The 14339-nt window shown below is 42.5% G+C and overlaps 3 protein-coding genes across 4 annotated transcripts in view; all 3 read left to right on the top strand.

Moving 5' to 3' along the window:
• The window catches only part of LOC115559437 (NLR family CARD domain-containing protein 3-like), a 33280-nt gene extending 21271 nt beyond the window's left edge, over window positions 1-12009 (top strand). The window contains exons 6-8 of the mRNA XM_030378186.1: window positions 9259-9432; window positions 10754-10800; window positions 11352-12009. Of these exons, the coding sequence (XP_030234046.1) occupies window positions 9259-9432; window positions 10754-10800; window positions 11352-11905 (775 nt within the window). The 3' untranslated portion in view covers window positions 11906-12009. The remainder of the gene's footprint in view (window positions 1-9258; window positions 9433-10753; window positions 10801-11351) is intronic.
• Window positions 1-14339, top strand: part of LOC115559454 (neoverrucotoxin subunit beta) — a 544561-nt gene that overhangs the window by 5413 nt on the left and 524809 nt on the right. The window lies entirely within an intron of this gene.
• On the top strand, window positions 5459-7746 carry LOC115559443 (NLR family CARD domain-containing protein 3-like). Its single transcript, XM_030378197.1, has 2 exons — window positions 5459-5610; window positions 5828-7746. The coding sequence occupies exons 1-2, from the start codon at window positions 5565-5567 to the stop codon at window positions 7621-7623; spliced, it is 1842 nt and encodes a 613-aa protein (XP_030234057.1). The 5' UTR covers window positions 5459-5564; the 3' UTR covers window positions 7624-7746.

Genomic DNA, 14339 nt, shown 5'->3' with positions numbered 1-14339 from the left:
TTAAGAAAAACTACCAGTCATTCAGAATGCATTGAATGAAAAGGTATAATAAAGCAAAGGAATTCATATGAAGGACAAACATTAAAATCTTTCACCTACTTAACAAACATTTCATCTGCCCTTCCTTCCACTTTGGAAATCTCTTCAACTGAGACCAGTTTTAATGCAGACGTTCTGCTCACTCAGTAGGCCAGCTGAGGCCACAGTGTTCCACTATTTAAACCAACACTTGTGGACCTGGACACAAAGCATCAAAATCCTAGAAATTAATATTCAAATATTCAGGTTCTCAGGTGGTCATGTTGGGATGTAAACTAAAGTCAGGGGGTGGAGGCCTGGTTCTGCAGCCCAGCCTCTACATGGAACACTTCCTTAGGCCAGCTGGCCGCCTGAGAACCTTCCTCTACTAGACTGCTCCATGGAGGGGAGAGTGGAACCTATTTACAGATGAACACACAGTGAGAAGGATGTTTCCTGCTCATGAATCCATCATATCCAGCGTTTAACTTTAAAATATGACTACTTTATGCCCCAAACTACTTTTATTGTATCTCTACAATGTTATAACTTAAAAAGCAATGAAACATTTAAATCTAAAATTACCTAGAAGAGTCCAGCAGGAGAGAGCAGACCCCCCTGAACCCAGCGGTGTCTCCATGAGGAGCGGCTGGTCTATGACACTACCTGTCAGGTTTGGAGATGGAAATCAGCCTACTGAGACAAGGTGAGGATCTGTCAGATTATTGAATACATCAGCCCAACATCCTAGAGCCCTGAATCACAGATGGCTGTTGTTGTTTATCTAGAAGAGAAATGCTTAGTTTATACACAGCTTTAAAAAAGGTTGGATTCAGCCCAACATTGATTAACCCAGTGGCTCACAAACTGTATGATATCTTCTCCTCTGACATGATGAGGACTTAAACAAGCAGATCCGTTATCAGCCTTTCTTGTTAAGGTCGCTGGCTGTAGCTTTGTGTAAGGATCACAATGTAGCAGGTTTTAAAGGGAGCGATATGTTAAACCCTTAAATATCTCCATTCACAGCCAGGGTTCTGGTTGAACCCTAAACTACCTCCATTCACATGCAGGGGTTTGGGAAAACGACCAGTCATTAAGAAAGCATAGAATAAAAAAGTATCACAAAGCTAAGGAACTCATTTGAAGGACAAACCTTAAAATCTTTCACTTTACTTAGCAAACATTTCGTGTGCCCTTCATTCCACTTTGGAAATCCCTTCAACTGAGACCTGTTTTAACGCAGGCGTTCTGCTCACTCAGTAGGCCAGCTGAGGCCACAGTGTTCCACTATTTAAACCAACACATATGGACCTGGACACAGAAATCCCAATACTAGGCATTACTATTCAAATATTCAGGTTCTCAGGTGGTCATGTTGGGAAGAAAACTACTAGTCAGGGGGTGGAGGGCTGGGTCTGCAGCCCAGCCTCTACATGGAACACTTCCTTAGGCCAGCTGGCCGCCTGAGAACCATCCTCTTCTAGACCGCTCCATGGAGGGGAGAGTGGAACCTATTTACAGATGAACACACAGTGAGAAGGATGTTTACAACTCATGAATCCATTATATCCAGCGTTTAACTTTAAAATACGACTACTTTAAGCCCTAAACTACTTTTAATGTATCTCTACAATGTAATGACTTGAAAAACACTAAAACATTTGAATCAAAAATTATCTAGAAGAGTCCAGCAGGAGAGAGCAGACCCCCCTGGACCCAGCGGTGTCTCCATGAGGAGCGACTGCTCTATGACACTACCTGTCAGGTTTGGAGACGGAAATCAGCCTACTGAGACAAGGTGAGGATCTGTCAGATTATTAAATACATCAGCCCAACATCCTAGAGCCCTGAATCACAGATGGTCGTTGTTTTTTTATCTAGCAGAGAAATGCTTCATTTATTGAAACTTAAAAAACGTTTGATTCAGGCCGACATTTATTGACCCAGTAGATCACAAACTGTATGACATCTTCTCCTTTGACTTGAAGAAGGTCTTAAACAAGGAGATCCGTTATCAGCCCTTCTTGTTAAGATCGCTGGCTGTAGCTTTCTGTAAGGATCACAATGTAGCAGGTTTTAAAGTGAGCGATACGTGTAAACCCTAAAATACCTCCGTTAACAGGCAGGGTTCTGGTTAAACCATAAACTACCTCCGTTCACAGGCAAGGGTCTGGGAAAACGACCAGTCATTAAGAAAGCATAGAATAAAAAGGTATTAAAAAGCTAAGGAACTCATTTGAAGGACAAACATTAAAATCTTTCACTTTACTTAGCAAACATTTCGTGTGCCCTTCCTTCCACTTTGGAAATCCCTCCAACTGACGCCTGTTCTAACGCAGACGTTGTGCTCACTCAGTAGGCCAGCTGAGGCCACAGTGTTCCACTATTTAAACCAACACATATGGACCTGGACACAGAAATCCAAATACTAGACATTACTATTCAAATATTCCGGTTCTCAGGTGGTCATGTTGGGATGTAAACCAAAGTCAGGGGTTGGAGGGCTGGGTCTGCAGCCCAGCCTCTACATGGAACACTTCCTTAGGCCAGCTGGCCGCCTGAGAGCCTTCCTCTTCTAGACCGCTCCATGGAGGGGAGAGTGGAACCTATTTACAGATGAACACACAGCTAGAAGGATGATTACAACTCATGAATCCATTATATCCAGCATTTAGCTTTAAAATACGACTACTTTATGCCCTAAACTACTTTTATTGTATCTCTACAATGTAATGACTTGAAAAACAATAAAACATTTGAATCTAAAATTATCTAGAAGAGTCCAGCAGGAGAGAGCAGACCCCCCTGAACCCAGCGGTGTCTCCATGAGGAGCGACCACTCTATGACACTACCTGTCAGGTTTGGAGATGGAAATCAGCCTACTGAGACAAGGTGAGGATCTGTCAGATTATTAAATACATCAGCCCGACATCCTAGAGCCCTGAATCACAGATGGTCGTTGTTTTTATCTAGCAGAGAAATGCTTCATTTACTGAAACTTAAAAAACCTTTGATTCAGGCCGACATTTATTGACCCAGTAGATCACAAACTGTATGACATCTTCTCCTTTGACTTGAAGAAGGTTTTAAACAAGGAGATCCGTTATCAGCCCTTCTTGTTAAGATCGCTGGCTATAGCTTTCTGTAAGGATCACAATGTAGCAGGTTTTTAAGGGAGCGATAAGGTTAAACCCTTAAATACCTCCATTCACATGCAGGGTTCTGGTTAAACCCTAAACTACCTCTATTCACAGGTAGGGGTTAAAACTACCAGTCATTCAGAATGCATTGAATGAAAAGGTATAATAAAGCAATGGAATTCATATGAAGGACAAACATTAAAATCTTTCACCTACTTAACAAACATTTCATCTGCCCTTCCTTCCACTTTGGAAATCCCTTCAACTGAAACCTGTTTTAATGCAGACGTTCTGCTCACTCAGTAGGCCAGCTGAGGCCACAGTGTTCCACTATTTAAACCAACACTTGTGGACCTGGACACAAAGCATCAAAATCCTAGAAATTAATATTCAAATATTCAGGTTCTCAGGTGGTCATGTTGGGATGTAAACTAAAGTCAGGGGGTGGAGGCCTGGTTCTGCAGCCCAGCCTCTACATGGAACACTTCCTTAGGCCAGCTGGCCGCCTGAGAACCTTCCTCTTCTAGACCGCTCCATGGAGGGGAGAGTGGAACCTATTTACAGATGAACACACAGTGAGAAGGATGTTTCCTGCTCATGAATCCATCATATCCAGCGTTTAACTTTAAAATATGACTACTTTATGCCCCAAACTACTTTTATTGTATCTCTACAATGTTATAACTTAAAAAGCAATGAAACATTTAAATCTAAAATTACCTAGAAGAGTCCAGCAGGAGAGAGCAGACCCCCCTGAACCCAGCGGTGTCTCCATGAGGAGCGACTGCTCTATGACACTACCTGTCAGGTTTGGAGATGGAAATCAGCCTACTGAGACAAGGTGAGGATCTGTCAGATTATTAAATACATCAGCCCAACATCCTAGAGCCCTGAATCACAGATGTTCATTGTTGTTTATCTAGCAGAGAAATGCTTAGTTTAGAAACAGCTTTAAAAAAGGTTGGATTCAGCCCAACATTGATTAACCCAGTGGCTCACAAACTGTATGACATCTTCTCCTTTGACTTGAAGAAGGTCTTAAACAAGGAGATCCGTTATCAGCCCTTCTTGTTAAGATCGCTGGCTGTAGCTTTCTGTAAGGATCACAATGTAGCAGGTTTTAAAGGGAGCGATATGTTAAACCCTTAAATACCTCCATTCACATGCAAGGGTTCTGGTTGAACCCTAAACTTCCTCCATCCAAATACAAGACATTGCTATTCAATTATTCAGGTTCTCAGGTGGTCATTTGGGGCTGTCAACTAAAGTCAGGGGATGGTCACAGACAGGGTTCTGGTTAAATGAATCAAATTCCAAGCATTCCAAGGATAGGCCTATTCAATGGAGGATACCATCCTGGATCCTGGGTGTAAACTAAAGTCAGGGAGTGGAGGGCTGGGTCTGTAGCCCAGCCTCTACATGGAACACTTCCTTAGGCCAGCTGGCCGCCTGAGAACCTTCCTCTACTAGACCGCTCCATGGAGGGGAGAGCAGAACCTATTTACAGATGAACACCCAGTGAGAATGACGTTTCTCGCTCATGAATCCATTATATCCAGCATTTAGCTCAAAAATGTATGCGCTATAGTGCTCTTATTGTATACCATTATTTAATACATTTCTCTGGCCATCAGCTACTCTTTCTTTATTTCTTCATTTTCATTAATTTCTGATTTTGCGTGATTACATTTTGTATTGTTTAAGTTTTTGTTTTATGTCCTATGTGAGGTCGTACATATGAGGCATATGTTCCTTAGAGAGATAACATCGATTAAAATTGAAAATCCCTAAATGTCCTCTGATTACTATCCGTGGAAAAGCAGTTAATAAATAAATTATTACAGAAAAAGGTTCTAGAAGCGTCCAGCAGGAGAGGGCAGACTCCCCTAGACCCAGCTGGGTCGTCTCTCCTGACTTCAATCCAATAGTCTGAGCAGGCGTGATGTTCAGGCTCTTTGTGTGTTTGTGTGTGTCTTCTTCAGACAACGGGGGAGGTCAAAGGTTCCCAGTGGTCCGTCTGTACAGCAGCAGCTCACAGAGTTGAAGGTGTGTAAATGTACAAGACCGAGTTCAGTTATGAATGACATGTGAACAACATCTATCCTGGAGCTTACAGTCTCCAGGCTTCCCTCTTCAGACCAGCAGGACGTGAATCCAGGACAGACGGTTCTGATGTCCTCAGTTAGCTCCGAGTAAAGTTCTTATCATTATTCGTTCTTTTCCAGAGGATCAAGGAGAACGCACACGCTTTTCTAGACAAGGAGGTGGAGAAGCTCTGGAGGGTTCTCTTCCCAGATGACCCACAATGCTCAGAGAGCCAGAGGGAGGAGGAGGTGGATGGTGAGGAAGAGGAGCAGAGGAGGCGTGCCAGAGAGGGAGTGGTAGACATCACACTGCTCTGCATGAAGCAGTTGAAGCAGGAGGAGCTGGCCGACTCACTGCAGAGCAGTAAGAAACTCTAATGTTGAAAAAATATTGAGTAGATACGCTTATTATGAAACAGAGCAGTAAGGTACTCTTAATTTGAAATAAGATTAGAAACTGCTAATCTTACTGCTCTGTCTTATTTTAAAACAGAGCAGTGAGAGACTATTATTAATTTTATTTAATTTTAAAGAGCTGTACTATTTATAAACATACATTCTCCTGTTGTTTTTTCATTTAGAAATTATTGCTGATGAATGCCAAGATAAAATCAAGTCTCATCTGAAGGCGAAGACCAAGTTTGGGTTCGAGGGAATCGCTAAAGCAGGAGAGTCAAGACCTCTGAATGAGATCTACACAGGGCTCTACATCAATGAGGGAGGCAGTGGAGAGGTCAACAAGGAACATGAGGTTAGACAGATTGAAACCACTTCCAGGAAACCAGCCAGGGAGGAAACACCAATCAAATGTCAAGACATCTTTAAACCCATATCTGGAAAACAATTCAGGACAATAATGACAACTGGAGTGGCCGGCATTGGGAAAACCATCTTAACACACAAGTTCACTCTGGACTGGGCTGAAGGCAAAACCAACCAAGACATACACTTCACATTTCCCATTACTTTCAGAGAGCTGAATTTACTGAAAGATAAAAAGTTTAGCTTGGTGGAACTTCTTCATCAATTCTTTATTGAGAGCAAAATAACAAGAATCTGCAGCTACGACCAGTTCCAAGTTGTCTTCATCTTGGATGGTCTGGATGAGTGTCGACTTCCTCTGGACTTCAAGAACAACCCGATCTGGAATGATGTCACAAAGTCCACCTCGGTGGACGTGCTGCTGACAAACCTCATCAAGGGCTACCTTCTTCCCTCCGCTCGCATCTGGATAACCACACGCCCTGCGGCAGCCAATCAGATCCCTGCTGAGTGTGTTGGCATGGTGACTGAGGTGAGAGGGTTCACCGACCCACAGAAGGAGGAGTACTTCAGGAAGAGATTCAAAGACGAGAAGTTGGCCAGCAAAATCTTCTCCCACGTCAAGACATCACGAAGCCTACACATCATGTGTCACATCCCACTCTTCTGTTGGATCACCGCTACGGTTCTGGAAGACTTCTTCAAAAGAACCCAGGGTGAAGAAGAGGTGCCAAAGACCATGACTCAGATGTACAGCCACTTCCTGAGGGTTCAGTCCATCCAGGGGGACCGGAAGTATCATGGGAGAGCTGAAACAGATCCACAATGGAGTTCAGAGAGCAGGGAGATCATTGTTTCTCTCGGAAAACTGGCTTTTAACCAGCTGGAGAAAGGCAACCTGATCTTTTATGAGGCAGACCTGGCAGAGTGTGACATCGATATCACAGCAGCCTCAGATTACACAGGAGTGTTCACCCAGATCTTTAAAGAGGAGTGTGGGCTGTATCAGGACAGTGTGTTCTGTTTTGTCCATCAGAGCATCCAGGAGTTTCTTGCTGCCCTTCATGTCTTCCTGACTTTCACCGAGACTCAAGTTAATCAGCTCTCAAAAGAAAAAACAACCTGGTCGTCTTATTTTTTTAGAAATAAATTTGATCTCTTCTACCAGAGTGCTGTGGACAAGGCCTTAAAGAGTGAGAATGGACACCTGGACTTGTTCCTCCGCTTCCTCCTGGGCTTCTCTCTGGAGACCAATCAAATTATCCTACGAGGCCTGCTCGGACAGACAGGAAGTAGCTCACAGACCAATAAGAATACAGTGTCTTACATCAAGAAGAGGATAAGTGGAGATCTCTCTCCAGAACGAAGCATCAATCTGTTCTACTGTCTGAATGAGCTGAACGACCGTTCTCTAGTGGAGGAGATCCAACAGTACCTGACATCAGGAAGCATCTCCACAGAATCTCTCTCCCCTGCTCAGTGGTCAGCTGTGGTCTTCATCTTACTCTCATCAGAAGAGGAGCTGGACGTGTTTGACCTGAAGAAATACTCTGCTTCAGAGGAGGGTCTTCTGAGGCTGCTGCCAGTGGTCAAAGCCTCCAAAACATCTCTGTAATTCCACCAATTACAATACACAACACAATATACATTACACTAGGATGTAAACATGATAATAAAATCCGAAGCATCTCTGTAGTTTCACTAATAACATTCATTATAACACACAACACAATATACATAATAATGCAATATAAATGTAATAATGATATACAATAAAACATCTTGCAAAACATCTTGTCAATGCATCACAAATATGAGGAAGAAGAATAACATAATAACAATGAAATAAAATTATTAAAATAATGGTTACATTTTTGTATAATGTATAGATAATAATTCTGATAATCGTAGTAATTAACGTTATGTGTTTGTAAGAGACATTTTAAGAATATGTAATGTATGAATACAACATTTCCAAACTGACATCTATTCAACCAACTATATTTTAAAGTGAAATCAGTTCTGCAGGGTTACATGTTCCTGTCTGTTTATTTGTGTGAAGGCTGAATGGCTGTCATCTGTCAGAGAGATGCTGTGAGGCTCTGGCCTCAGTTCTCAGCTCCACCTCCTCTAGTCTGAGAGAGCTGGACCTGAGTAACAATGATGTGCAGGATTCAGGAGTGAAGCGGCTCTCTGCTGGACTGGGGACTCCACAATGTACACTGGAAACTCTCAGGTCAGTTTCACTCAATCTTTCACTCAAACAGCTATACCACAAGGTTCGTGGTTTAAATTAAGCTTAAATTAAGCTAAACCATATTTGCATTAATGAAACTAAAAATTATTAATATCCATTAATATTCCATTGGAATAATGTGACAAATTTCTTTGTTGTTTACATAATAATTACATTATTCAATGTGTTAATGATGGTATCAGTAGGGTGTGAATGATGGTGGACCCTGTGTAACCACGTCCATGGTGGAGGATTCCATGAATTCCAAACATTACCCACAACGCTATAAACAGTGTCTGTTGTTTGTTGAGTAAATATTTTTGGGTTTATAATATTGTAAAATTGAAAACCACAAATAGGTAGAAGTAGTAATTTGTAAGAAGGCACAGCTGTCAGCTGTTGGGATAAATAATGAGTTTCAAGATCATCTGATTCTCAGGTAGCCTTCCCCTCAAATGTATCTGTGCTCAAACTCCTGCAATCAATGTGTTGATTGCAGGAGTCAATCAACACAGTATTGGCATCAGTATTGGAGGGATGCTAAGCCCTCTTAGCATCCCTCCAATACTGACGCCTGAGCTACGCCATGCGTCAGTATGTTCCCTGGTTTCATTACACGTCTCCACATCGTCTGGACTATCTGTTCCTCTGTAGTTTGCCCCCTTAGTATAAGGTGTGTTTATTACACAGCATGCATTTAAAATTTTCTATTATTCATAAAATGTTTGCGAATGGTGCTGAGCAGGGACGGTAAAAAAGTTGGACTCATGTCCAATACGTTTGAATTGGGCTTTTTCCCCGTTGACAAAACCCATCCTGGTTTTACACACTGGTTCAACTTAACTTGGTTAAGTTAAGTTGGTTTAACGTGTGTGTGTGTGTGTGTGTGTGTGTGTGTGTGTGTGTGTGTGTGTGTGTGTGTGTGTGTGTGTGTGTGTGTGTGTGTGTGTGTGTGTGTGTGTGTGTGTGTGTGTGTGTGTATGTGTGTGCGTGTGTGTGTGTGTGTGTGTGTAGGTTGTCTGGCTGCCTGGTCACACAGGAAGGCTGTGCTTCTCTGGCCTCAGCTCTGAGCTCCAACCCCTCCCATCTGAGGAGGCTGGACCTGAGCTACAATCATCCAGGGGACTCAGGAGCTAGGCTGCTCTCTGCTCTGCTGGAGAATCCACACTGGAGCCTGGATACTCTCAGGTATGGAGAGGACAGCTCAACACTCAGGGACAATGTCTCCTACAAGGATTAGTGGGCCATGTTACCGTTATAGATAATGTGCTAGCATTTAGAAGAAGCTTTGATTATTGTGTTGAAAGTTAGAATAGGTAATATTTCAGTTTTTAAAGTAAACATGCAGCCTTTTCCGAAACTCCTCTTAACATGAACGCGCGTGCACTGCACTAATGACGTTTGTAAGATTGTAACGTGTAACATCTTGCGGCCGTGGCCTGTGAGCCAGAAATAGAAGGAGACGGTACTCGTGTTGCTGTCGACTCGCCATAGACATATAAAGACACATAAACAATTCTTTATGTTTACGGTTGTCACCGTTGGAAAACGAGAAACTGCGGTTTATTTAAAAAGGTGGCACAGAAGATGGAGGAAACAGTGTCGTGCCAATGTAGTTGCCCCCTATAAAACGAGTATCATCATCAACATGCATTCAGTACACACTACGCTTTGATTTCACCCAAGGCTGAAATAAAAGTACATGTTTTCCTGAATGTTGGTCATCAACGAGGTTGTAAAGTAGTAACATCTGTCAAAATAAACGTTTTTTTTTCTGACGTGTATGCAATCTTAATTCCTTCATTACGTCGCGACCGAACTGACTGGGATATTCTCTGATATTTTGAGTCTCCAACTCTCTTGTACTTCCACAACAATTAAAGACTCGTAGTGGGGGTTATCTCAGCCATGGTGGAGAAGGCATTGGGGGAAAGGAACTTTGGCTTTGACTCTCTGAAGTCCAGGTTGTAGCGCGACATATGAAAGAAACAGATTGTTGCCGTATGTGGGACAGCTGTCAGTTCACTTCAGGTCCATGTAATTTCTCAGACACTCCGTATGCGGACTCCTCCGGCTGGACTCCTCCCGCCGCTGGAGGAGTCGGCATACGACGAGAGGTCGGAACAATGGAGCGTCGGAGAAATTACATGGACCCGAAGTGAACTGACAGCTCTCTACTAAAAACATAGTTTATCGAATGCCTCAGCCGCCTTAGTTTGTTGTTGCCGGTAGCTCTACTACCACTAGTTGAAATGGGTACAGCGCCAGCTATCGTACCGGGGCATGTAATGCTTTGGCCAATGAATCGATTTTCTTACCGCCATGTATACAATTGGACAATTGGAGTTGTCCAAATGAGGAGCATAGTCGATGTAAACGTACGAGTGTTAACATGTGAATAATGTTTCCCTGTTCAAAGACAACATGCTGCTCTCTCTCTCTCTCTGTTAACATACGAATAATGTTTCCCTGTTTAAAGAAACATGCTGCTCCCTCTTTGTCTCCCCAGTGTGGAGCACGGTGGAGAGAGGAGGATAAAACCAGCTCTAAAGAAGTGTAAGTATCACAGAGATAGAGTTTTCATATAATAAGAATAGTCCTAATAGTAATAACAATAATAACAACCATGTTTGAAAGTTTTTGTAGTTGTTAATAATAACGGTTGTTAATAATATGACTCTCTTGTGCCTTGTGTTCATATCAGCCAATAGGAGTGAAATTCAAGTTTTGAAAGGGCGAAATAAAGAAGATAAACGGTGTAAACTCGATTATCTTTTCCCAGAGTTATTTACCAGAGAGGCCAAGCCGCAAGTTGCTCTTTAAGTCCAACAATTCGACCCCTTCAGCAGAATTAGCTATATATATTTGTGTTAAAATGAACACATGACGGCCTCAAACACATAAATTGTGCGTATGAAGCAGTACCTTCATGATTTAGAAAATAAGGTTAATAGTTCTCATTTAACATTATCCTTACTATTAAAAGTATTACTATTATTAGTAGTGTAGATGCTACCTTCATTTAATTATTATTAAATGATTATTTATTGGGTGATCAATTTAAATGTATATTTTCAGACCTTAATCATGTCTCGTTCTCCCCTCAGATGCCTTTGAACTCACACTGAACCCATACACAGCCCACAGACAACTCTCTCTGTCTGAGAACAACAGAAAGGTGACGCAGGTTGAAGAGAAGCAGTCATATTCAAATCATGCAGAGAGATTTGATTCCTATTACCAGGTGTTGGGTAGAGAGGGAATGACTGGCCGCTGTTACTGGGAGGTAGAGTGGGAAGGAGATGTTTCTATAGGAGTGACATACAGAGGAATCCCAAGGAGAGGAGAGGGTCTTGACAGCTTGCTTGGAGGGAACAACAAGTCCTGGGTTCTTAGTTGTAATGATCAAGGTTACACTGCGTGGCACAATGATAAAGGGAAAGACTTAGATCTTCCCCCCCTATGGTCTAACATAGTAGGAGTGTATCTGGACCGGCCTGCTGGCACTCTGTCCTTCTACAGAGTGTCCCCAGGTGAAGGAGGGTCCTCAGACACACTGACACACATCCACACCTTCCAGTCCACCTTCACCCAGGAGGACCTCCTCCCTGGGTTCATATTCTGGACTCGGGGTTCCTTAGGGTCTCTGTGTCAGTTGTAGCCACAAACACACACACACACACACACACACACACACACACACACACACACACACACACACACACACACACACACACACACACACACACACACACACACACACACACACACCTACATGTACACGTACACACACATGCACACTTTTATAAATATAAAAAATCTATGCATAAAATATACACAAATTGTTTATTGTTATTTTGTCATTTTTCTGCTCAGTTTTTTTGATACATGAATCTCCATGAGCATTGATTGATTATTAGGCCTCATTGATCACCTCTATTGATGGCTAGATTCAAACATTTATCATAATAAAGTCCTAATTAAAGTCTTGTTCACATTTTGTGTTGTTTAATTTGTATTTAGTTTTCGATGATTAGGTTAAGATATATATATAAAATAAGATACTTTATTGATCCTAGACGGTAATTTGGTGCCACAGCAGCAAGACAGTAGAATTACATTACGATATTTTGTTCTCTAATTGTTCAACTAAATAATTTTGTTTTTGATCAATATCACATTCATCTCAGTGCCTTTTCCTCATGGTAATAAATGGTTGTTGTGCTATAACCCGTTCTGACCAGTAGAGGGTGACCGTGGCGTAAATTGTCACTCTTAACCCAGTTCAGACCACAGTAGCATCCTAGTTGAAACAGACGGGGTCTCATTTATAACCGTTGCGTACGCACAAAACGGGGCTGAAATTGGCGTACGTGACTTTCCACGCCAAGGTTGTGATCTATAAAAAACCAACTTGACGGGAAAATGTGCACAGCCCTAATGAAACTCTGACCCATGCGTACGCATGGTTTGGAGGAAAATGAGAATTGGGGACACAGATGGTGTGGTGGTGAACTGAAGTCAGACCGAAGAATTGTAGAGTGAGAAGTGAAGAACGATTATGTTTTATCATCGCCATTCATAAATTTAATTTCATCCCGTATCATGCGTTAAATCCTAATCAGAATAATTTAAGTCAACTGCGATATTTCTCAATTATAACTACAGAAACATCTCCTTAGAATAGAAATTAAAAAAAATCTCTATATTTAATCCCGTCACTCCATATTGTCCACTGACGGCGCGACTGCATGGAATAAAGCATCTGTCCAACATGTGTCAATAACATAATATTTTTATGGGACACTGTGAACACATAGTCAAATGTCAATTAAATCCCAAGTGTGGAAAACCAAGCCACACTCCTCATCACAATCGTTGTCCGTTACTCTTGATGCTTTTCATGACAAATCAGGCATTAAAAAGGGGGTTATGTTCAAGAACATTTTACGTGGGTGATTACAAACTGATTATCCAAGGTGTTCTCGGTCAGTCTTATTACCGTAACCCTATATACAGAGGTGAGCGCCGTAGTAATGCTGCACCCTTATGGCACTTCTGGCGGACCATGCAAATGGCAGGATTCGGAGGGAGAGGGTATTTAGGGACCATAACGATTTATTGGTAGGCTACATAAAAATATGTAACTCTATGTCTTCTTTAATTCTGGGACTGTGCGTCCCGTGCTACTGACAGAGTTCACTGCTGCAGCAACATTGCCACTCACTCTGCTTTTTGTTGTTGGCGATCCCAATCCCGTGACCGCCGAACAAAACTACCTTTCGGGCCTTCATCTCACCCACAAGTGTCTCCACTTCAACCTCCGTGAAATTTCGCTTTTTTGCTTTTCTCAGTACTTCTGCCATTGTTTCCGACAATACATAATACTTGCATCTGAGTCTGTTTTATGCAGATCGAATTCATGAGGTCATTTGCATTGACCATTTATGGTTAAAAAGGGGCGTATACAGGGCGGAACGTGAAACTGATTCAGCTGCGCACACTTGTAGGCACTCTGGGGCCTCATGTACTAAGACTTGCGTGGATTCCATACTGAAACTTGGCGTACGCCAAAACCCAGAAACTGTCTTACGCACAAATAAATTCAGATGTATCAAAGTGTGCGAACGCATGGATCCAAGCACGTTTCTTTTGTACATCTCAATCAACGTGGAATTGAGCGCATATGCCGAGGTGCCAAACTCCTCCCTGTCCACGCCCTCATTTAAATATACAATTTCATTTAAATAGGCCTCTGGACCTGAGATTCACCTCTTAATCCGATCACCTGGCACCATGAACAGAGGCAAAAAACGAAACTTCACGGAGTCTGAGCTCGAGATTTTGCTCCACGAGGTAGAAATGCGCAAGCATATGCTATTTGGAACCCTGTCAACAGGGATAAATGCAAAACAAAAGAGAAGTGAGTGGGAGCGTGTTTGCGAGGCCGTCAATGCAGTGGGGTCTCAGCAGCGCACACACTCTGAAATTAAAAAAAAGTGGTCAGACCTCAAGGTGGAGGTGAAGCGGAGGGTTTCTGCCCACCGCCGAAGCGTGACCGCAACAGGAGGGGGGACGGAAGTGGGGGAACTCTC

The sequence above is a fragment of the Gadus morhua genome, chromosome 15 (assembly GCF_902167405.1).
Source record: "Gadus morhua chromosome 15, gadMor3.0, whole genome shotgun sequence".
Lineage (NCBI taxonomy): Eukaryota > Metazoa > Chordata > Actinopteri > Gadiformes > Gadidae > Gadus > Gadus morhua.
The sequence above is the reverse complement of the archived record's forward strand: the minus strand, read 5'-3'. Positions and strand labels throughout refer to the sequence as shown.